Consider the following 23,488-nt stretch of genomic DNA (forward strand, 5'->3'; position numbering starts at 1 on the left):
GGCTATGGCCACATGCATGATGGGGGGGGTCCTCTTGTTACTGACACATGATGGTGGGGGGGCTCTTATAACTGGCACATGATTGGGGGGCATCTATGAGGGCACATTTTACTGGCACATTATTGGGGGACATCTATGGGGACACTTATTACTGGCACATTATTGGGGGCACTTCTTACTGGCACAACATTATTGGTGGGCACTATAGGGGCATCTACTGAGGCCACAAAGAATGGTTATTTTATATGGGGGCTCTGTATAGGGGCATTTTATACTGGGACACATTATGGTGGGTACTATGGGGAAGGGGGAGAGGACTACTATGGGGTCATCTACGAGGGGAACTGAGAAGGGGTATTTTATACTTACAAATTATGGGGGACACTGAGGGCATCTACTGGGGCACTATATATGGGGCATTTTATACTGGTACATTATGGGGGGCACTAGAAGGGAGGGGGAGAGGAGCACTCTGGGGGCATTTACTGGGGTCACTATATAGGGGTATTTTTGCACTGTCACATTATAAGGAGAATTATTTCTAATGGGGGGGGGGGGCATTATGGTGGGCTTTATTACTCCCCCCATGGTATGACCCCCTAGTAGCAGCACCAGCCTCTCCCTGCTCTGCTATCCCTCTGCCCCTTCGTGTCATGGGAAGGGGGGGGGCCTTATTGTTTTTCACCCCAGGGCCCCATTTCACCTAGAACCGGCCCTGATTACATCCCTATGGGGCATGAGGATATTGTAGCTCTGGAGGTGATGTAACAGCAGCTCTGGAAGTGACTAGAGTATAAGGCTTGTTATAACAACAGAATGGTGGACGCAGCTCTTGATGTGACTAGGGGATCGGTTCAAGAGGAGTAAAGCAAAGCTGCTCAAGAAGATGTGTAAAATGGCCTAACTGTGGAGGGAACCCCTGACCACATTGGAGCTTTCTGCAGCAGAAAAGGTGATTATTGGGAGGAGCACACTCTGCCTTGAATCTGTGCTCCGGTTACCACCAGAGCTTACAAATAAAGGTATCCGTCACCGCATTCAGTCTCGCGCTGTAACGCTCAGGATATTGGCTGTTTTTTTGGGGCGAGGCTTCAGCTCACAGATCAGTAATTGTCGACCAAGGATCTGACCACCCCAGAAAACCTCATGGCCGGTCAGAACACACCTCTTGTATGCTTGGGATGTGATCAGACCACGACTGTATAATCTGCAGGTAGGAAAGTCAGAGTAGCAGCATTAGGGCTCATGCACATGACCATTGTTTTTGTCCGCATCTGATCCACATTTTTTGTGGATCAGATGAAGACCCATTCACTTCAATGGGGCTGCAAAAACAAGACAGCTTACCGCGTGCAGTCCGCATCCGTATGTCCGTTCCATCACACCCTGCAGAAATAAAGAACATGTCCTACACTTGTCTGTATTACAGGTGAGGATAGGACAGTTCGACAGAGGGCCGGGCGTTCTGTTCCCCAAAATGCAGACCGCACATGGCTGGTATCCGCAATTTGCGGACTGCAACAGCCGTGTACATGAGCCTTTAATGACAGTCCTCTCCGAAAACCAAAGAATTCCCTGTAAATTTAGGTCCTGGAGTTTTCTAGTTATCTGGGTGGCTGTCAATTGGCAACCATTACAGCTCCTGCAGAGGAGCCTATCCAGTTCCAGACCAGGAATTGTGTCAATCACAAAAACCTGTCCGCAATGTGTGAACACTGCCTGATCAGTTATCACGCTGCAGAAGCGGATAATGACTTCCAAACAGGATGGCCCTATTATTGCAGTAATAACACGTTAGCTCCTGTCCACGGGAGGACGGTGACTGCCAGATCGTGGGGGCCTGACCTCTGGGACCGCCAGCCATCATGTGAGTGCAGTCGCACACGCATGCTATCACTTCATTCACTGTCTGTGGGACTGATGGAGATGGCGAGATCAGGTTGTGCCGCCCTTTGTTGTCACCTAGCTTCCCCAGACCGCTGAATGGTAAATCTATACATCAGCACAGTAGGAAAGATGAGTGACAAACCCCGGAGACTCCTTAAACTCTAATGCCATTCTTGTTGGGATTTTCCATTCCGTAGGGTCAATAACCGTAATTGCTGCGGCACCAGGACGATTGGATCACATTCATCTGTCTAAGAAAACAGTGTTACGTCTATGGCCACCTGGTATCCTAAGGATGCAGACAGGTCCCAGACTGGAGGCTTGGCGAGTGCAGTATGTAGTGACATATCCATATGTAGACTCTCCGAGGCCAAGTGGTAATTGTCTCTACTCTTATTGTATAAACAGGGGATGAGAAAACAAGACGCCGACGGTGGCAGCGCTACACCTCACCCTGTACCCTCTCCCCCGCACAGTCTGTGTACTGTCCGCCATTCAGCAGAGTGTTGGATTCATTATAATTTACTCCAGTTGCCAATTTCTCTTATTGAATAAATTTGGGACAGGAGAAGGAGGAAGGGGGGGGGGAGGAAGAGAAGAGGGAGGGGGAGGAGGAAGAGAAGAGGGAGGGGGAGGAGGAAGAGAAGAGGGAGGGGGAGGAGGAAGAGAAGAGGGAGGGGGAGGAGGAAGAGAAGAGGGAGGGGGAGGAGGAAGAGAAGAGGGAGGGGGAGGAGGAAGAGAAGAGGGATGGGGGGGGAGGTAGAGAAGAGGGAGGGGGAGAAGGAGGAAGAGGAGAGGGAGGAGGAGGAAGAAGAGGAGGAGGGGGAGGAATAGGAGAGGGAGGAGGATGAAGAAGAGAAGGAGGGAGGAGGAAGAGTAGGGGGAGGAGGAAGAGTAGGGGGAGGAGGAAGAGTAGGGGGAGGAGGAAGAGTAGGGGGAGGAGGAAGAAGAGGGGAGGAGGAGGAGAGGGGGGAGGAAGAGGAGGGGGAGGAGAGGCAGGAGGAAGAGGAGGGGGAGGAGGAAGAAAAGGGGGAGAAGGAGGGAGAGAGGGGAGGAGGGGAGGAGAGGGAGGAGGAGGAGGGGGAGGAGAGGGAGGAGGAGAGGCAGGAGGAAGAGAAGGGGGAGGAGGAGTAGGAGAGGGAGAAGGAGGAAGAGGGGGAGGAGGAAGAAGAGAAGGAGGGGGAGGAGGAGGAGAAGAGGGAGAGGATGAAGAGGAGGGGGAGAAAGAGGAAGAGGGGGAGAAAGAAGAAGGAGGAGGAGGAGGGGGAGAAAGAAGAAGAGGAGGGGGGGAAAGAAGAAGAGGAGGGTGAGAAAGAAGAAGAGGAGGGGGGAAAGAAGAAGAGGAGGAGGGAGAGAAGAAAGAAGAAGAGGAGGCGGGAGAAAGAAGAAGAAGAAGAGGAGGGGGAGAAAGAAGAAGAGGAGGAAGAGGAGGGGGAGAAAGAAGAAGAGGAGGAGGCGGAGGGGAGAAGAAAGAAGAAGAGGAGGAGGAGGGGGAGAACGAAGAAGAGGAGGAGGAGGGGGAGAAAGAAGAAGAGGAGGAGGAGGGGGAGAAAGAAGAAGAGGAGGAGGAGGGGGAGAAAGAAGAAGAGGAGGAGGAGGGGGGGGGAGAGGAGGGGGAGAAAGAAGAGGCGGAGGAGAAGGGGGAGAAAGAAGAAGAGGAGGAGGAGGGGGAGAAACGAAGAGGAGGAGATGGGGGAGAAGAAGAGGAGGAGATGGGGGAGAAAGAAGAGGAGGAGAAGGGGGAGAAAGAAGAGGAGGAGAAGGGGGAGAAAGAAGAGGAGGAGGGGAGGGGGAGAAAGAAGAGGAGGAGGGGGAGGAGGAGGGGGAGAAAGAAGAGGAGGAGGGGGAAAAAGAAGAGGAGGGGGAGGGAGAGGAGGAGGAGGAAGAAGAGGAGGAGGGGGATGAGGGGGAGGGAGAGGAGGAGGAGGAGGGAGAGGAGAGGGAGGGGGAGGAGGAAGACGGAGAGGGAGAAGGAAGGGGTGGAGAAAGAGGAGGAGGAGAGCGGCGCTCATGGTGTAATCGCTCGGTAATTATTTTATTATCACCAGCGAGTCTGCTGTCCTGAGCTTTACCGGACTCCATGATCCTGCACACGAGCAGATACGGAGTCAACATCTCTAGTTCTTATTTTACCTTGGAACCGAACCTGAGTTCGGGAAAAGGTTTTTAGCAGTAGAAATTAATTTTTGAAGTTATTACCCGAAGTCTCATGAGACTTCGCGAAGTAATAACTTTGGCTCATCTGAGCCAATACATTCTAATACTATATGGAGCGCTCACTCTGTACAGTATTCAAACTCAGTTTTATGCTAATTCGAAGTGGATTTGCTCATCCCTATAGACAATGGTGCTTGACTTATAGCACGCCCACTCTGATTTTAACGATGCTGACAACGCCACAGAGTATTTCAGTAAAAGTGTGCAGATCTTATGGGAGTTCACAGACTAATGGCTCATGCACACGGCCATTGCCCTGCTGTGTCCGTATTGCGGCCCACAATTCACTTGAATGGGTCCGCAAACCCGGAGATGCGGTGCGGAGTGCTTCCGTGGTGTTTCTGCCCGTGCTTCCGCAACGCAAAAAAGTAGGGGTGCACCGAAATGAAAATTCTGGTCCGAAACCGAAAATTCTGGATGCCCTTGACCGAAAACCGAAACCGAAACTGCCATTTTGCCCAAATACTTTTAAAATACTTTTTTTAAGTAAAAAAAAAAGGAAAGTGAATTAAAATATAAAATTAAACAGATACATAGATATTATACACACAATGCCACCCAAAGTGGGTTATTTAAAAAAAAATGTCACTCTCCCCCCCTCCCTCCCTTGTCACTCTCCCCCTCCCTCCTTTGTCACTCTCTCCCCCCCCCCTCCCTCCCTTGTCACTCTCATTCCCCCCCTCCCTTGTCACTCTGATTCTACCCCCTCCCTTGTCAGTCTCATTCTACCCCCTCCCTTGTCACTCTCATTCTACCCCCTCCCTTGTCACTCTCATTCTACCCCCTCCCTTGTCAGTCTCATTCTACCCCCTCCCTTGTCACTCTCATTCTACCCCCTCCCTTGTCACTCTCATTCTACCCCTCCCTTGTCACTCTCATTCTACCCCTCCCTTGTCACTCTCATTCTACCCCCTCCCTTGTCACTCTCATTCTACCCCCCCTTGTCACTCTCAATCTCAATTGATCTTGTGGCGGTGACAGGTGCCTCAGAGTTACATAGTGGAAGGTGCAGGGTCCCCAGCAGCACAGAGGATTTCAGGAGGGGAGTGTACTGATCTTGTGGAAGTCACAGGATAAGGCCTCCGTTAATTTTTTTTTGCGGATAGGATGGGGAACAATTTATTTCAATGGGTCAGCAAAAAAATGCTGATAGTTCATCCGTTTGTGTTCCGCATCCGTTGTCCGTGTTTCCCTTCAGCAAAAAAAATAGTGCATGTCCTACTTTTTTCACATTTGCGGACAAGGATAGGCATTTATTACAAGGGATCTGTGGGGGAAAAAACGGACGCAGGCTACATGTCGTGTGCATGTAGCCTAAGGGTTACATCGTGGAAGGAGCAGGGTCCTCCCAGCAGCACAGAGGATTTCAGGAGAGGAGTGTGCTGATCTTGTGAAGGTCACAGGGTGAGAGGTACATAGTGGAAGGAACAGGGTCCTCCCAGCAGCACAGAGGATTTCAGGAGAGGAGTGTGCTGATCTTGTGAATGTCACAGGGTGAGAGGTACATAGTGGAAGGAACAGGGTCCTCCCAGCAGCACAGAGGATTTCAGGATAGGAGTGTGCTGATCTTGTGAATGTCACAGGGTGAGAGGTACATAGTGGAAGGAACAGGGTCCTCCCAGCAGCACAGAGGATTTCAGGAGAGGAGTGTGCTGATCTTGTGAATGTCACAGGATGAGAGTTACATAGTGGAAGGAGCAGGGTCCCCAGCAGCACAGAGGATTTCAGGAGAGGAGTGTGCTGATCTTGTGAAGGTCACAGGGTGAGAGGTACATAGTGGAAGGAACAGGGTCCTCCCAGCAGCACAGAGGATTTCAGGAGAGGAGTGTGCTGATCTTGTGAATGTCACAGGGTGAGAGGTACATAGTGGAAGGAACAGGGTCCCCAGCAGCACAGAGGATTTAATGAGTGAGCTGCAGTTTATTTTTAGTGGATGTTCTGCTGGTTTCTTCTAGGTATCGTTTCACCTTGACACTCGGTTCCTTATCTTCATGTTAGAGTTGGCCTTTCCGAACAGCTTTCCACAGCTCCTGCTTAGTTTCCTGTTTGGCACCCCCGGCCCGGCACATGGACGGGTGATTCTTCAGACCCCACAACATGATCAGATATGGGGGTTCTAATCTTTGTTTTCCTACAAAATGTGTCTGCACATGGCAGGGACGTCGTGTGATAAAAGCCAGAGATTTCCTTGTTCTCGTCATTGTGATTTGCGTTGGTGGAGTGTGGCAGCTTGTTAGGCTAAATGCACACGATCAGGATTGTGGATTTTCTGTGCGTATTTGCGTGCAGAAAATCCGCACTGTAGGTCATGTACATTGTATTCTATGAGAATCTGAAATTCTCAAGTACACGATGCAGATTTTTTCCATGCGGATTTTAAAATCTGCAGCATGTCAATTTATTTAATTTTTCCTGTCTGGATTTTCTCCATTCACTTCAATGGGGACAGGAAAATCTGCCCCAAATCCACACCAATTGATAAGGATTGACCGCACGAATTTCCCTGCGATCACCTTCAGATTTCAGTGCGGATTGTGCGCACATAAATCCTGAACGTGTGCATTTACCCTTAGGGAGCATTCACACGACCGTGTTGGTATTGCGCTCTGCAAATCACAGATCCGTGTGTTCCGTATGTCTTCAGTTATCTTTCTGTTTCCGTTCTGTAAGTCCGTATAATACGAACGTGGTGCTTCCGTGTGTCATCCATTTTTTCATGGTCCACAAAAAACTGAAATGGGGTTTCCTAGAATGTTTTCAGTCCAGGGGTCTGCAAAAAACAGATGACATACGGATGCATTTCCGTGTGCTATCCGTTTTTTAAGGACCCATTGACTTTCTATGGGGCTACGGACCGCAATTTGCGGCCAAGTATAGGACATGTTCTAAAATAAAAGGAACGGACACACGGAACAGACAGCACATGTATGACAATGAAAGGTATTCCGCAATTTTTGCGGACCCATAGAAATGAATGGGTCCGTGCATTGTCCGCAAAAATTGCAGAACGGACGCAGAAGAAAAACACGGTCGTGTGAATGCTCCCTTACAGAGAGGAACTTTGTGGAGAGATGGGCATCAGTCAGGTGGCCTAGTGGTCACAACTGTCTTCTCTGCAAGGGATGGAGCCAGAATGGCCGGACTACTAGCTCCTTCAGGTGATCGTCACATCAGACCAGCCTCTGACGACTGTTTGCTGTCACTTCTGAAAGTTGCAGACGGAAAAGTTGTGAAATGTCTACAAATCTTACTGGTTTATTTCTTAACCGTTTTCAAGATCGCGGCCTGCTGTGAGTGAATGTAAACCTGAATTGTGGATTTTCAGAGGATGATGATCATAGGGGTGCAGGGTTCGTTACACGACAGTTATAAGTGAAGGTCCTGTTCAGTGACAGCAAGCAAAGTTCTGAAAAATGGTGAGCCATTGAGACAAAGTTTATTGGAAAGTGTAGCACTTACAATTAATCAGCTTTATTATCCGTTTAGAAGCATGCGTTAGAGGCGAACTTGCTGGGAATCGTACATGTTACTACAATACAGGGAGGAGATAAGCAGCGGCCAGACAACGCTGATGGTACTAATGGGTAGACCTCCGACTGTTAGCTTGTTGTGTCCATAGGAGATGTTGGAGGGCCTCAACAGTTCCTTATTTTTTGCAGGATAGTGCTCTATTAGTGTAACTGCCATTTCACTACCAAAAATGTAATTCCTAACATATGTGATGCTGAACGGAAGATATTCATGAAGCTTTATTTTTCAGTTAATGTTACCTTTCTGCTGTCTGTATTCAGCCCTGAGCCTTCCTATGTCTCTGGGCCTCTATTTCAGCATCTTCCTAAGATGGCCTCTGCTGCACTTCCTGAGGCCATCCTGTATTTCCCTCACTTCCCATAAGCCATTACCCTCCTCACATGAACTAGCAGGACCAATCAGAACGCAGATAACTTCCCCACTACCCCAGAGCGGTGTGTATCCTCTCATATACAGTACAGACCAAAAGTTTGGACGCACCTTCTCATTCAAAGAGTTTTCTTTATTTTCATGACTATGAAAATTGTAGGCATCAAAATTATGAATTAACACGTGGAATTATATACATAACAAAAAAGTGTGAAACAACTGAAAATATGTCATATTCTAGGTTCTTCAAAGTAGCCACCTTTTGCTTTGATTACTGCTTTGCACACTCTTGGCATTCTCTTGATGAGCTTCAAGAGGTAGTCACCTGAAATGGTCTTCCAACAGTCTTGAAGGAGTTCCCAGAGATGCTTAGCACTTGTTGGCCCTTTTGCCTTCACTCTGCGGTCCAGCTCACCCCAAACCATCCCGATTGGGTTCAGGTCCGGTGACTGTGGAGGCCAGGTCATCTGGCGCAGCACCCCATCACTCTCCTTCATGGTCAAATAGCCCTTACACCGCCTGGAGGTGTGTTTGGGGTCATTGTCCTGTTGAAAAATAAATGATGGTCCAACTAAACGCAAACCGGATGGAATAGCATGCCGCTGCAAGATGCTGTGGTAGCCATGCTGGTTCAGTATGCCTTCAATTCTGAATAAATCCCCAACAGTGTCACCAGCAAACCCCCCCCCACACCATTACACCTCCTCCTCCATGCTTCACGGTGGGAACCAGGCATGTAGAGTCCATCCGTTATCCCTTTTCTGCGTCGCACAAAGACACGGTGGTTGGAACCAAAGATCTTAAATTTGGACTCATCAGACCAAAGCACAGATTTCCACCGGTCTAATGTCCATTCCTTGTATTCTTTAGCCAAGTCTCTTCTGCTTGTTGCCTGTCCTTAGCAGTGGTTTCCTAGCAGATCTTCTACCATGAAGGCTTGATTCACACAGTCTCCTCTTAACAGTTGTTGTAGAGATGTGTCTGCTGCTAAAACTCTGGGTGGCATTGACCTGGTCTCTAATCTGAGCTGCTGTTAACCTGCGATTTCTGAGCCTGGTGACTCGGATGAACTTATCCTCCGCAGCAGAGGTGACTCTTGGTCTTTCCTTTCCTGGGGCGGTCCGCATGTGAGCCAGTTTCTTTGTAGCGCTTGATGGTTTTTGTGACTGCACTTGGGGACACTTTCAAAATTTTCCCAATTTTCCGGACTGACTGACCTTCATTTCTTAAAGTAATGATGGCCACTTGTTTTTCTTTACTTAGCTGCTTTTTTCTTGCCATAATACAAATTCGAACAGTCTATTCAGTAGGACTATCAGCTGTGTATCCACCTGAGGACTTCTCCACAACGCAACTGATGGTCCCAACCCCATTTATAAGGCAAGAAATCCCACTTATTTAACCTGACAGGGCACACCTGTGAAGTGAAAACCATTTCAGGTGACTACCTCTTGAAGCTCATCAAGAGAATGCCAAGAGTGTGCAAAGCAGTAATCAAAGCAAAAGGTGGCTACTTTGAAGAACCTAGAATATGACATATTTTCAGTTGTTTCACACTTTTTTGTTATGTACAGACGTGGACAAAATTGTTGGTACCCTTTGGTCAATGAAAGAAAAAGTCACAATGGTCACAGAAATAACTTTAATCTGACAAAAGTAATAATAAATTAAAATTCTATAAATGTTAACCAATGAAAGTCAGACATTGTTTTTCAACCATGCTTCAACAGAATTATGTAAAAAAATAAACTCATGAAACAGGCATGGACAAAAATGATGGTACCCCTAGAAAACACAGAACATAATGTGACCAAAGGGACATGTTAATTCAAGGTGTGTCCACTAATTAGCATCACAGGTGTCTACAACCTTGTAATCAGCCATTGGGCCTATATATATGGCTCCAGGTAATCACTGTGTTGTTTGGTGATATGGTGTGTACCACACTCGACATGGACCAGAGGAAGCAAAGGAAAGAGCTGTCTCAAGAGATCAGAAAGAAAATTATAGACAAGCATGTTAAAGGTAAAGGCTATAAGACCATCTCCAAGCAACTAGATGTTCCTGTGAGTACAGTTGCACATATTATTCATAAGTTTAAGATCCATGGGACTGTAGCCAACCTCCCTGGACGTGGCCGCAGGAGGAAAATTGATGACAAATCTAAGAGACGGATAATCCGAATGGTAACAAAAGAGCCTAGAAAGACTTCTAAAGAGATTCAAGGTGAACTTCATGCTCAAGGAACATCAGTGTCAGATCGCACCATCCGTCGTTGTTTGAGCCAAAGTGGACTACATGGGAGACGACCAAGGAGGACACCATTGTTGAAAACGAATCATAAAAAAGCAAGACTGGAATATGCCAAACTACATGTTGACAAGCCACAAAGCTTCTGGGAGAATGTCCTGTGGACAGATGAGACAAAAATCGAAGTTTTTGCCAAGGCACATCAGCTGTATGTTCACAGACGAAAAAATGAAGCATATCAAGAAAAGAACACTGTCCCTACTGTGAAACATGGAGGAGGCTCTGTTATGTTCTGGGGCTGCTTTGCTGCGTCTGGCACAGGGTGTCTTGAATCTGTGCAGGGTACAATGAAATCTCAAGACTATCAAGGAATTCTAGAGAGAAATGTACTAGCCAGTGTCAGAAAGCTTGGTCTCAGTCGCAGGTCATGGGTCTTGCAACAGGACAATGACCCAAAACACACCGCTAAAAACACCCAAGAATGGCTAAGAGGAAAAAATTGGACTATTCTAAAGTGGCCTTCTATGAGCCCTGACCTCAATCCTATTGAGCATCTTTGGAAGGAGCTGAAACATGCAGTCTGGAAAAGGCACCCTTCAAACCGGACACAACTGGAGCAGTTTGCTCATGAGGAGTGGGCCAAAATACCTGCTGAGAGGTGCAGATGTCTCATTGACAGTTACAGGAAGCGTTTGATTGCAGTGATTGCCTCAAAAGGTTGCGCAACAAAATATTAAGTTAGGGGTACCATCATTTTTGTCCATGCCTGTTTCATGAGTTTATTTTTTTACATAATTCTGTTGAAGCATGGTTGAAAAACAATGTCTGACTTTCATTGGTTAACATTTATAGAATTTTAATTTATTATTACTTTTGTCAGATTAAAGTTATTTCTGTGACCATTGTGACTTTTTCTTTCATTGACCAAAGGGTACCAACAATTTTGTCCACGTCTGTATATAATTCCACATGTGTTAATTCATAGTTTTGATGCCTTCAGTGGGAATGTACAATTTTCATAGTCATGAAAATAAAGAAAACTCTTTGAATGAGAAGGTGTGTCCAAACTTTTGGTCTGTACTGTACATCTAACCAGAGACAGACAAGACCAATCAGAATGCAGATAACCTCCCCCACTACCCCTGAGCGGTGTGTATCCTCTCACATACAGCTAACCACAGACAGACAAGACCAATCAGAATGCAGATAACCCCCACACACACACACACACACACACACACTACCCCAGAGTGGTGTGTATCCTCTTACATACATACTTAGGGCTGAGCTCCTTCTCCCAGTGCTCTCCCAGGAACTCAGGGCTGTGCTCCTCCTCCCAGTGCTCTCCCCGACACTCAGGGCTGAGCTCCTCTTCCCAGTGCTCTCCCCGACACTCAGGACTGTGCTCCTCCTCCCAGTGCTCTCCCCGACACTCAGGGCTGTGCTCCTCCTCCCAGTGCTCTCCCCGACACTCAGGGCTGTGCTCCTCCTCCCAGTGCTCTCCCCGGCACTCAGGGCCGTGCTCCTCCTCCCAGTGCTCTCCCCGACACTCAGGGCTGTGCTCCTCCTCCCAGTGCTCTCCCCGACACTCAGGGCTGTGCTCCTCCTCCCAGTGCTCTCCCCGACACTCAGGGCTGTGCTCCTCCTCCCAGTGCTCTCCCCGACACTCAGGGCTGTGCTCCTCCCAGTGCTCTCCCCGACACTCAGGGCTGTGCTCCTCCTCCCAGTGCTCTCCCGGGAACTCAGGGCTGTGCTCCTCCTCCCAGTGCTCTCCCCGACACTCAGGGCTGTGCTCCTCCCAGTGCTCTCCCCGACACTCAGGGCTGTGCTCCTCCTCCCAGTGCTCTCCCCGACACTCAGGGCTGTGCTCCTCCCAGTGCACTCCCCGACACTCAGGGCTGTGCTCCTCCTCCCAGTGCTCTCCTGGGAACTCAGGGCTGTGCTCCTCCTCCCAGTGCTCTCCCAGGCACTCAGGGATACGCTCCTTTTCCCAGTGCTCTCCCCAGGCACTCAGGGCTGTGCGCCTCCTCCCAGTGCTCTACCCGGGCACTCAGGGCTGTGCGCCTCCTCCTAGTGCTCTCCCCGGGCACTCAGGGCTGTGCTCCTCCTCCCAGTGTTCTCCCCGACACAGGGCTGTGCTCCTCCTCTCACTGCTCTCACAGGCAAGATCCTACTCCTAATTATTTCCCCGACACTCAGGGATGCGCTCCTCCTTCCAGTGCTTTGCCCAACACTCAGGGCTGTGCTCCTCCTCCCAGTACTCTTCTGACACTCAGGGCTGTGCTCCTCCTCCCAGTGCTCTCCCGGGAACTCAGGGCTGTGCTCCTCCTCCCAGTGCTCTCCCCGACATTCAGGGATAAGCTCCTTTTCCCAGTGCTCTCCCCGGGCACTCAGGGCTGTGCTCCTCCTCCCAGTGCTCTCCCCGGGCACTCAGGGCTGTGCGTCTCCTCCCAGTGCCCTCCCCGGGCACTCAGGGCTGTGCGCCTCCTCCCAGTGCTCTCCCCAGGCACTCAGGGCTGAGCTCCTCCTCCCAGTGCTCTCCCCAGGCACTCAGGGCTGAGCTCCTCCTCCCAGTGCTCTCCCCAGGCACTCAGGGCTGAGCTCCTCCTCCCAGTGCTCTCCCCAGGCACTCAGGGCTGAGCTCCTCCTCCCAGTGCTCTCCCCAGGCACTCAGGGCTGAGCTCCTCCTCCCAGTGCTCTCCCCAAGCACTCAGGGCTGAGCTCCTCCTCCAGTGCTCTCCCCAGGCACTCAGGGCTGAGCTCCTCCTCCCAGTGCTGTCCCCAGGCACTCAGGGCTGTGCGTCTCCTCCCAGTGCTCTCCCCGGGCACTCAGGGCTGGGCGCCTCCTCCCAGTGCTCTCCCCAGGCACTCAGGGCTGAGCTCCTCCTCCCAGTGCTCTCCCCAGGCACTCAGGGCTGAGCTCCTCCTCCCAGTGCTCTCCCCAGGCACTCAGGGCTGAGCTCCTCCTCCAGTGCTCTCCCCAGGCACTCAGGGCTGAGCTCCTCCTCCCAGTGCTGTCCCCAGGCACTCAGGGCTGTGCGTCTCCTCCCAGTGCTCTCCCCGGGCACTCAGGGCTGTGCACCTCCTCCCAGTGTTCTCCCTGGGCACTCAGGGCTGTGCTCCAACTCCCAGGCACTCAGGGCTGTGCTCCTCCTCCCAGTGCTCTCCCAGGCACTCAGGGCTGTGCTCCTCCTCCCAGTGCTCTCCTAGGCACTCAGGGCTGAGCTCCTCTTCCCAGTGTTCTCCCCAGGCACTCAGGGCTCTGCTCCTCCTCCCAGCGCTCTCCCCGACACTCAGGGCTGTGCTCCTCCCATTGTTCTCTCCCGCACGCAGGGCTGTGCTCCTCCTCCCAGTGTTCTCCCCAGGCACTCAGGGCTGTGCTCCTCCTCCCAGGCACTCAGGGCTGTGCTCCTCCTCCCAGTGCTCTCCCAGGCACTCAGGGCTGTGCTCCTCCTCCCAGTGCTCTCCTAGGCACTCAGGGCTGAGCTCCTCTTCCCAGTGTTCTCCCCAGGCACTCAGGGCTCTGCTCCTCCTCCCAGCGCTCTCCCCGACACTCAGGGCTGTGCTCCTCCCATTGTTCTCTCCCGCACGCAGGGCTGTGCTCCTCCTCCCAGTGCTCTCCTAGGCACTCAGGGCTGTGCTCCTCCTCCCAGTGCTCTCCTAGGCACTCAGGGCTGAGCTCCTCTTCCCAGTGTTCTCCCCAGGCACTCAGGGCTCTGCTCCTCCTCCCAGCGCTCTCCCCAGGCACTCAGGGCTGTGCTCCTCCTCCCAGCGCTCTCCCCGACACTCAGGGCTGTGCTCCTCCCATTGTTCTCTCCCGCACGCAGGGCTGTGCTCCTCCTCCCAGTGCTCTCCCCGTCTCTTGTTTATAACACAGAGGAGACGGCTGCACTTGACAACGCTGTGAGAAGAGGCTGCAGAATAGGAAAGTAGCACAGTTTTTTAGAAGTTATTATCAGATAAAACTGAAAATGATTAAATTTTAAAGGACAAAAGCGCTTATACAGCAGGGTGTACTATACTATTAGGGTATAAAAAAAAAAACGGCAGGTACACTTTAAGGCTGTCCATATCAGATGGCTTCCTCTTCCCCCGTAGTCATGCCTGGTGCCCCCCAAGCACAGAGCATTGGTGGGTTTAGCCCCAGCTTTCATATGATGTATGTGGCTGCAGTAGCGCTCAGGTGGGCCAAGGTTGTGAGATCTGCAGGAGACATATGTCCCTCCTGCTCCCTTGGCACTCATTAATATTACCAATCTCCCCCGCGGCTGGCACAGATGAGAATAGACGTGGCGCTGGAAGAGTTAAGCAGCCCCTATCTAACTATAATACCTCATTAGTCACCGAGTAGATGGCAGCCATGGAGAAGACTGCGCTGTTCCCGCTCACGAGCCCTGTCATAGACACAGCGCAGCTGGCCCTTCTCCAGAGCGAGTCTCGTAAATTCTTTTTTTGTGTGCGTTAGGGGTAAAAAAATAAAAAAGAGAGAGAGGATGGATGGCGGTGGACATGGTGCCAGATTCCAGCTGCAGATGGGAGAGTGAGTCACGCAGGAATCTTAGGAGATTTTACTGCAGAGTTCTTGTTCATTTCGCATCATCATATTTTTCTAAACTCGCGTCTGTTTTTTCTTCTCTGTTAAAAAACAGGCGAATCACCCAAAGAAAACCCGTACGAGGATGTGGACCTGAAGGGACGACACTTGGCCCGCAAGTCCCAGCTGTCACCTGACAGTGTGAAGCCACCTTCAAACAGGATGCTGAGGACACCAGACAGGAAGTACACGACGCCCACCCAGGTAGGCAGCCCCCTCACTGCATCACATATAGTTGCCGTTTGTCAGTCCGATGGTTCACAAGACCCCCCCCAGCTCAGCTATGTATCCGGAGCTTCAGCTTTCCAGGGACAGTCCCCTATAGCAGGGATGTCAAATGTGTGGCCCTCCAACTGTTGCGAAACTACAACTCCCTCATACATGTACATCCTATAGCTATCAGGTTATGCTGAAAGTTGTAGTTTTGCAACAGCTGGAGGGCCATGAGCTTGACACCCGTGCCCTATTAGGCCCCTTAAAGGGCTCACCCTGACTCATGTAAGTAATCACTTTAAAGCTCTGCATCTTTCTAGTAGACATTGGGGCAGATACACTAAGACTGGTTTTGAAAATATATTTAAATTACGTCCCACAGAATACGCCAAATTTATTAAGAGGCAGGCTTCTTAATAAATGTGGCTCATCTCCAAGCAGTCCATGCACCAGAAATTCAAATCTACTCCACATTCAAGCTAGCATAGATTTAAGCTATGATTTATGCCAGGTATGCCCAACCTGCGGCCCTCCAGCGGTTACAAAACTACAATTCCCAGCATGCTTGCACAGCTATTAGGGCGTGTTGGGAGCTGTAGTTTTGCAACAGCTTGAGGGCTGCAGGTTGAACATCTGCAGTGGCCATGTTTGGGATGGCTCCAACGCTACGCTGGGTCCCCCGGACACTATTGAGGTGTCACTAGGTGTTGCTTCCCTCTGGAAAGGATGGTAATGGGAAATCAGTCCAGAGAGTCAGGGTCTGCAGTAACCAGGGTGCTTCTTTACTGGAGGAATTCAGGTGCAAAACACCTGGCTTCTCCAGTCTCCTCCTTTAGACAAGGTATAGGGCTCGCTTCTCTAGTCTTCTCCCTAGAGTGAGGCATAGGGTTGACTTCTCCAGTCTCCTCCCTGGCAGAAGAAGGGTTTCATGCTAAGGAAAGACCTGAGCTAGCTGTCCCTCTTTCTCTTCAGAAGGCTGGTTCCCTGGTCCAAGGCTGGTGATCCAGGGTCTGTGGCAGTGTATCCCTGTCTCAGCGTCTTCTTCTGGTCAGAGTCTCCTCTTATAAGCACTGTTCCCTAACTGCAGAACACTAGGGGCTCTGACTGCTCTCCTTATATACAGTTTCTGGCTAGACTGGAACCTTCTAGTGGAAGGGGTGGGGTGGAAAAACTCAGCACAGACAGATACAATGTTACACTTTCCGTCTCTCATAGACTTACATTAGAGCTTCAATGATGCTCAATGGCAATGACACAACAGATTTTCCAGACATAACAACAGAGCTAAAACCAGACAGAGCTATATGTTGTATCATTGTAATAGTACTGACCCAGAGAATGAAGGGCACAGGTCAGTTTTGCCGCAAGCGGAACGCCGTGGGAACAAAACCCATAAAACGGTGGAGGAATTGTGTTTTTTTTCCAATTCCACCCCATGGTATTGGAATTTTTTTCCTGCTTCTCACTACATTGTATGCCATATTAAATGGTGGCATTAGAAAGTACAACTAGTCCCGCAAAAAAAAAGTCCTCATACAGCTATGTGAACAGAAAAATAAAAAGGTTACAAATATGAAAATGCAAAAACAAAAAAACCTCCAGTATTCTAAGGGTTAAACTCTGTGGCAGCTGTGGAAAATTACCCCCTTCTTATTCAAAGTCCCAAAAGTCTCTCAGTATTCATTTAAACTTTTCCAGAGAGCCTTGCAAGCACAGTGATAACGAACAGAGTATATATCATAACATACATATAAAATGCAGTTGCACAGGATTAAACAGTATAGGTTAACCCTTTCAAGTTAAATAAAGTAAGACGTTTATAACTTTGCATAATGGGAACAGGGGAAAATGTCCACAAATGTCCAGACTTCAAAGTACCCCCCGCTCCCGGTCGCTACACCATCGCTGATTTATTCCACCTTTTCACGAAAAGTATAGTAAATTTGTGGATCTGTGGGAGGCCACACCCCTCCTACTAAGGTACAAATCTGCACCAAGAAGGAGTTGTTGGGATGAAACTTTCTATTTGTGACTGTAGCGGTGATATATGTACATGATTACAGTATTAGAGGAAAGGAGAGGTGTATTGGGAATACTGTACAGGCTCTCGGACCCTGCTAGCCGAGATACAAGATGAGATACAGTCTCTAGCCTGGATACAAGATGAGATATGGCCTCTAGCCTGGATACAAGATCAGATATGGCCTCCTGTCTGGATACAAGATGAGATACAGCCTCTAGCCCACATACAAGATGAGATATGGCCTCTATCTTGGATACAAGATGCGATAAGGCCTCTAATCTGGATATAAGATGAGATATGGCCTTCTGTCTGGATACAAGATGAGATACGGCCTCTGTCCTGGAAAAAAGATGAGATACGGCCTCTAGCCTGGAAAAAAGGATGAGATACGGCCTCTAGCCTGGATACAAGATGAGATATGGCCTCTAGCCTGGATACAAGATGAGATACGGCCTCTAACCTGGATACAAGATGAGATACGGCCTCTAGCCTGGATACAAGATGTGATACGACCTCTAGCCTGGATACAAGATGAGATACGGCCTCTAGCCTGGATACAAGATGAGATACGGCCTCCAGCCTGGATACAAGATGAGATACGGCCTCCAGCCTGGATACAAGATGAGATACGGCCTCCAGCCTGGATACAAGATGAGATATGGCCTCCAGCCTGGATTCAAGATGAGATATGGCCTCCAGCCTGGATACAAGATGAGATATGGCCTCCAGCCTGGATACAAGATGAGATATGGCCTCCAGCCTGGATACAAGATTAGAAATTGCCTCCAGCCTGGATACAAGATGAGATGCAGTTGGGCATAGAAGCATACAGGTTCGGTATGGCATCCTGCAGCACATTTGCCCACAGATGTCACAGCTGAGTCTGTAGATCATGCACACTCGTAGGTTGGTAAAGCTGGAGTCCCAGCTGGTCCCATAAATGCTGGATGGGTGATAAATCTCGTGACTGGGTAGCCAAGCAAGTGTTGTAATCTGGAGGAGACTTTCCCGGCAAGCCCTTGCTTTGTGTGAGCAAGCATTATCCTGCTGCAAAATGGAAGCCCTGCCATGAGAGGAACACATGTGCCGGCAAGATGTTCTGTACATATCACTGAGTGTCTTCGTATCACTACTACGGATGGCTTCCCCGATCATCACACCAGCAGTTGAGCCAGTGTGCCGCTCCAGGGTAAAAGCAAGAATGAACTCACCGCGAGGCCTCGAGATTTTAACCCAACCATCATTGTATCCAAAACAGAAACTGGATTAATGAAGACACAGTTCCAGTCCATAGTGGTCCATGCTTCTCCTTCATGACACCACTGCAAACTAAGGAAATGGTCCAGGTAGAGAGAGGGGTATAATGAAGGGGCCACCTATGTCTGGTTGTTGGAAACTATGGGAGCTGCTCGTGATTGTTGGGGGATCACACAATCCTCTCTACTGCAGTCTATCTGGACCCTATGGAGCCTGTTCCATGTGTGCCCTCACGTTACCAGTTCCCCCAACACCTCGGTCAGTATGGCCTACATGGTGGGCAATTTGTCAAAATGACCATCCTGCATCTCTCAGTCCAATGATGCCCCCCTTCTTAAAGTCTGTCAGCTGGGCAAAATGTCTGAGTGCATCGTAAAGGCATGTCTAGAAGTCACTGATCTCTCACCAAGAGGTACACTACCCAAAAGTAGCCTCTGAGACCCTTTTTATATGGCAGCGGGGAAGCACTTTTAGGCCCTCTTGTGGTCAGACCCAGTGTCTAATCAGACCTCACCAGCAATCCTTTACATATCTGCCTAAGACAGAACTGTGGGAAGAGTGGAGTAATCCGACATCTGGGGGAGGGATTTATTTTTGTCAATGAACATACTTTTAAGAAATTGTTATCACTGCACATGCAGGAGTTATCATGAATAAGATTAAGGCCTCTTGCACACAACCGTAGTTTTGGTCTGCATCTCATCCTCATTTTTTTTGTTGCACTTGGACCCATGCTAAAACTGCAGATTGCAGAACATGTCCTATTCTTGCATCATGCACACAGCCTATATCCGTATTTTGGGGGTCCTCCGTTTGTAGATGGCAAAATGGATATTGTTGTGTGCATCGGGTTTTAATAGGATAACTTGTTCAGACTGCAAAAGGTCCCTGTGCACAAAAAATTATGAAGTAAGGAAGCTTAGGTCCCTTATTGTCAGAGCTTGGGTCAACCGGAGGATCCTCTGGTTCTGTCAGGTGGGCCTGTCTGACCCTGCGTCTATATTCATATATCCTGTTCAGGGGACACCTGAATATTCTGTTATTGCCAGACACACATTGGTCATTTTGCCCCGATCCGGTCACGACAGGCAATTCCTGAAATGGCCATATACTGCAAAAATATCTGCAAAGATTGCAAGAATTCTCTGCATGAAACTGCCTGAATGATTGCAAATATTGTTTGAGTGTCGTCAGTCATGACTGAATTTTCCAGACTTTTCATTAGTTGCAGCTGTTGCTGTGCCTAATATTCATCTTCTTTATTGTAGATAACGCCTAAGAGTGGTAGCCATTCAGTGCGAGTCGGGAATTTCTCTGAGAGGAAAGGGCACCGTACAGGGCGGCTGCCAAAGCGGCACAGCCACGATGACATGTTGCTCCTGGCACAGCTGACCATCCCAACCTCTCCTTCCAGCTTGAATGAAGACAGCCTCAGTACTGCTAGCGGACTCCTGACGTCACATAGGGCCCGACGAATTCCTAAGGTAAGCCCTGGCTGGATGATACATGAGTGTCCTCCGTCTCAGCATCCACCGGTTTTATATAACCTGTGGTCAGCCGCTGAGTCTTATGTAATGGTAGGATATCTGGCTGGTTACTGACTTTGTGTAGGGTTATAAGTGTTATGATTCCTCTCTTGCAGCTTGTGCAGAGGATCAACTCCATTTATAGTGCCAAACGAGGCAAGAAAAGGTTGAAAAAGCTTTCCATGTCCAACGTGGAGACAGCGTCGCTGCGAGGTAGAGGATGATGTGGCAGTGTGCCGACCGCTTCTAAGACCATTAGCCTTCTACCATTAGATATAATCTTATAATTCGTTGATCTTTTCTGATGTCCGCAATTCCTTCTTTACGCAGATGACAACAGCGAGAGTGAAAGTGACTCAGACGACCGGTTCAGAGGTGAGCAGTGACTCTGGGGGGGGGGTTACTAGAGCAGGAGTCATGCTTATAGCTGTGGGGGTAAAGGAGCAGAATATAAATGATTATGAAAGTAACGCATAGATAATATTTCAGTTCTAAATCTGCTGTAATAATCAAATAGTGGATAATTGAAGATTTTCCTAGCTATTGTAACGGAAAATATAGATTTTATTGAAGATAGGAGGCTCCCATTGTGCAATAACTTTCTTTACTACTCCCATAGCAGCAAGAAAACAACAGGTGAAAGAAAGTTTTTTTTCAAAACAGGTAATAAATATGTAAATGAGAAGTCCAGGTAGCCAATCCGCAAGCTTCCCAGTGTATAAGAGGTGAGGAGAGCGTAGACCCCGCCTCTTTCTTGATGGCGACCAGAGAAGAAGTAGCTTGAATTAACCGGATCTTGGCAGCAAAGGAATACAACGTAGGTCTAGATGATATGAATTCAGAATAACAGGAACTTTTGAGGATGGATGGAAAGATGAAGTGTTGGAGATATTCTAGTATGCTATGGAGACAGAAAAATATATATGTACAATCAGAGTTGGCTTAATAGGGGGGCAATGTTCGCCTCCTGTCTTCAATAAAATCTATATTTTCCGTTACAATAGCTAGGAAAATCTTTAATTTTATTGCAACAGGAGGCTCCCATTGTGCAAATTTAAAGTTAAATGTATATAAAAATATGATAATAGTGATGATTTACAAGACATAGAGATATGAGAGTCAGGTTTGAAATAAAACGTTTTAAAAGTGGATTCTGAAGACCAGTCTGCGGCCTTCAGAATATCAGAGAGAGAACCTCCTTTTTGAAAGGCTTTCGTGGAAACTGCTTCTCGGATAGAATGGGGGCCAAAGATTGATGTATTAATTCCGGCCATTTGCATGGTAAGTTTAACCCATCTGGCTAATGTAGCGGGAGAAACTGGAATATGTGGTTTACAGATTGAGATAAGTTGGGAAGATTAAGGGGTGCGTAGAGATTGGGGCATGTATTCGTATGTTTTTAAACTGCGGAAAACGCATAGTTTATCGTTGAACAGGAAAGCTAGGTAGAAGACCATGTGTAGGTTGGTTTTGTTTCGTCTGGTAATTCGGAAGGTTACTCTGTTAGGGGTGAAGATTCTGTAAGAGATGTCCAAGGCTCTGACGTCTGAAACTCTTTTGATGGAGATGAGACATAAAAGAGTCGTGAGTTTAAAGGAAAGTAATTTTAGGGTAAGATGTTCGTTGTCTTCCCAAGTAGAAAAAAGGTTTAGAAGGAAGGTAACATCCCAAGTGGAATGGTATTTAGGTTTAGGGGGTTTCCTAAAACGAATGCCTTTCATAAGTCTGCAGATCATTGGGTGTTTATCAATAGAGATAGAGTTAACAGGGGCATGTTCCGATGATATCGCAGAACAGTAAAGGTTTATGGTTCTATAAGCTTTCCTAATATCAAAAGATGCAGAAAGGAAGTTTAATGTGTGGGTAATAGGTGTGTGAACGGGATCTATAAGCCTTTCTGGTACCTGGGGCCCATGCGTCAGAGAGGATGTCAAGAGTAGATTGTGAAAGGCCGTGATCGATTCTTGATTGCATGAAATCAACCAAGCCACTAACGATTGGTGTCCCGATAGGATTAGAGGGTGGAGATGTCCCGAAGGGTCTTGGTGGAGATCCTGGGAAAAAGGGATAATTCTCGGGATATCTATCGCCAAACTGAGTAGTGTGGGGAACCATGCTTGAGACGGCCACCACTGAGTGATGATCACAAATGTGGATCCCTGGGCAATTGTCTGAAGTAGAACTCTGGGTAATAAGGCAAAGGGGGGAAAGGCGTAAATACGTTTTTGTGGCCAGATTTGGTGAAGAGCATCCAGAGCTAAAGCGTCTGGATCTGGACGCCAGCTGAAGAAGGTGGGTAGTTGGGTGTTCAGTCGTGATGCGAATAGATCCATGTGGAGGGGACCCCATAGTTTGTTGATCTGTTGGAAGATGAGAGGGTTCAATTGCCAATCGCTGGAATCCGAAAGGTATCAGGAATTCCAGTCGGCAACTGAGTTTATCAAACCTGGGAGGTATTCTGCTTTTAGGGTGATATCCTTGTCCAAACAGAAATGCCAAAAATCTTTGGCAATATCGCTTAAAATCCTGGAGGTGGTGCCCCCTAAACGGTTGATGTATTGAACTGCTGTGATATTGTCCATACGCAGTAGGATGCAGCAGTGTGATTTGTCTTTCTCAAAACTTTTCAGGGCGAAAGAAGCGGCTAGTAGCTCCAGACAATTGATGTGTAAGTGAGATTCTGTTTCTGACCATTTCCCTCCTGTGGAATAAGGACCGCAATGAGCACCCCATCCTGATAGGCTGGCGTATGATTCTAGGACTAGATCCAGTAAGGAATTGAATATCATTTTTCCGTTCCAGATCTGGATGTGTTGGAGCCACCAAAGACTGGATGTGTTGGAGCCACCAAAGAAGTTCTTCTTTGGCTTCTGGAGATAGGGGAACTTTGTTCGAATATTGTAGGCCCTCCCGTAGATGTTGTGTTTTAAGGCGTTGGAGGGCTCTGTAGTGTAACAGGACGGGGAAGACGGCTTGTATGGAGGCCGATAACAGTCCCACAATCCGTGCAATGGTGCGTAGGGATACTAGATGTTTGTTTTAATATTGATTGGATTTCTTTTCGAATCAGGGAGAGTTTCCTGGTAGGGAGACTGAATAGAGCAGAAACTGTATTGATATTGAGGCCCAGAAATTCAATTTGCTTCGATGGGGAGAGGACGGATTTCTTGTAATTGATTAGAAAACCAAGACTGGTTAGAAGGGAAATGGTCCATTGTGAATGAAGACGGATTAGTGAGAGTGATTTTGCCATAATTAGAATATTATCTAAATATATGATTAGACGTACCCCTCGGGATCTTAGGGATGAGACCACCGGTTTCATTCGTTTGGTGAAGCACCAAGGGGCCGATGATAGGCCGAATGGAAGACAAGTAAATTGCCATTTTTGGTTGTTCCAGAAAAATTGTAGGAAAGGTTTATGGTAAGGGTGTATGGGTACGGTGAGATAGGCATCTTTTAGGTCTATTTTTATTAGCCAGTCTTGAGGGAGTAACAGGTCCCTGAAAAGGTGAATTCCCTCCATTTTGAAGTGATGATAAGAAAAAAAATTGTTAAGGGTTCTTAAATTTATGACAGGTCTGTGACTCCTATCTTTCTTTTTTACTAGAAAGATGTTGC

General features: G+C 48.4%; 1 protein-coding gene across 1 annotated transcript in view; it reads left to right on the forward strand.

The window, feature by feature from the left end:
• The window catches only part of DENND2B (DENN domain containing 2B), a 128,422-nt gene that overhangs the window by 51,840 nt on the left and 53,094 nt on the right, over positions 1–23,488 (forward strand). The window contains exons 4-7 of the mRNA XM_044273077.1: positions 14,904–15,052; positions 19,610–19,825; positions 19,984–20,080; positions 20,198–20,242. Coding sequence (XP_044129012.1) covers positions 14,904–15,052; positions 19,610–19,825; positions 19,984–20,080; positions 20,198–20,242 — 507 coding nt within the window. The remainder of the gene's footprint in view (positions 1–14,903; positions 15,053–19,609; positions 19,826–19,983; positions 20,081–20,197; positions 20,243–23,488) is intronic.

Source organism: Bufo gargarizans, unplaced genomic scaffold (assembly GCF_014858855.1).
Source record: "Bufo gargarizans isolate SCDJY-AF-19 unplaced genomic scaffold, ASM1485885v1 fragScaff_scaffold_376_pilon, whole genome shotgun sequence".
NCBI classification, from domain to species: Eukaryota; Metazoa; Chordata; class Amphibia; order Anura; family Bufonidae; genus Bufo; species Bufo gargarizans.